The sequence below is a fragment of the Priapulus caudatus genome, unplaced genomic scaffold (assembly GCF_000485595.1).
Source record: "Priapulus caudatus unplaced genomic scaffold, Priapulus_caudatus-5.0.1 Scaffold2010, whole genome shotgun sequence".
Taxonomy (NCBI): Eukaryota; Metazoa; Priapulida; class Priapulimorpha; order Priapulimorphida; family Priapulidae; genus Priapulus; species Priapulus caudatus.
The window spans coordinates 7861-8295 of NW_014579071.1; the positions used below are offsets into that span (position 1 = coordinate 7861).

At 65.7% G+C, this 435-nt stretch overlaps 1 protein-coding gene across 1 annotated transcript in view; it reads left to right on the top strand.

The window, feature by feature from the left end:
- The window catches only part of LOC106818072 (leucine-rich repeats and immunoglobulin-like domains protein 3), a 19853-nt gene that overhangs the window by 7349 nt on the left and 12069 nt on the right, over positions 1 to 435 (top strand). The window contains 1 exon segment of the mRNA XM_014822793.1: positions 59 to 254. Coding sequence (XP_014678279.1) covers positions 59 to 254 — 196 coding nt within the window.

Here is a 435-nt window from a genome sequence, read left to right on the forward strand (position 1 = left end):
GCGTGTATATATATATTTACCTGTAATGTTAATCTTACCTTGCCTTACCTGTCGTTAGATCTACCTGGACGGTCAGGCGTCCAGCATGGCTCAGGCCGTCGACGGGGAACTGGACGGAGATGGCAAGATGGTCAGCTACACGTCACGCCTGACTCTGACCGCTGTGGGGGACGACGCGGAGGGATGGTACCAGTGTGTGGTCACCAACGACCACGCGTCCACCTACTCCAGCCGCGCACGCATCAGCGTACACGGTGAGCGAACGCGCGGGGGGCGGGGGCGGGGGCGGGGCGGGGGGCGGGGGATGGTACCAGTGTGTGGTCACCAACGACCACGCGTCCACCTACTCCAGCCGCGCACGCATCAGCGTACACGGTGAGCGAACGCGCGGGGGGGCGGGGGCGGGGGCGGGGCGGGGGGCGGGGGATGGTACCA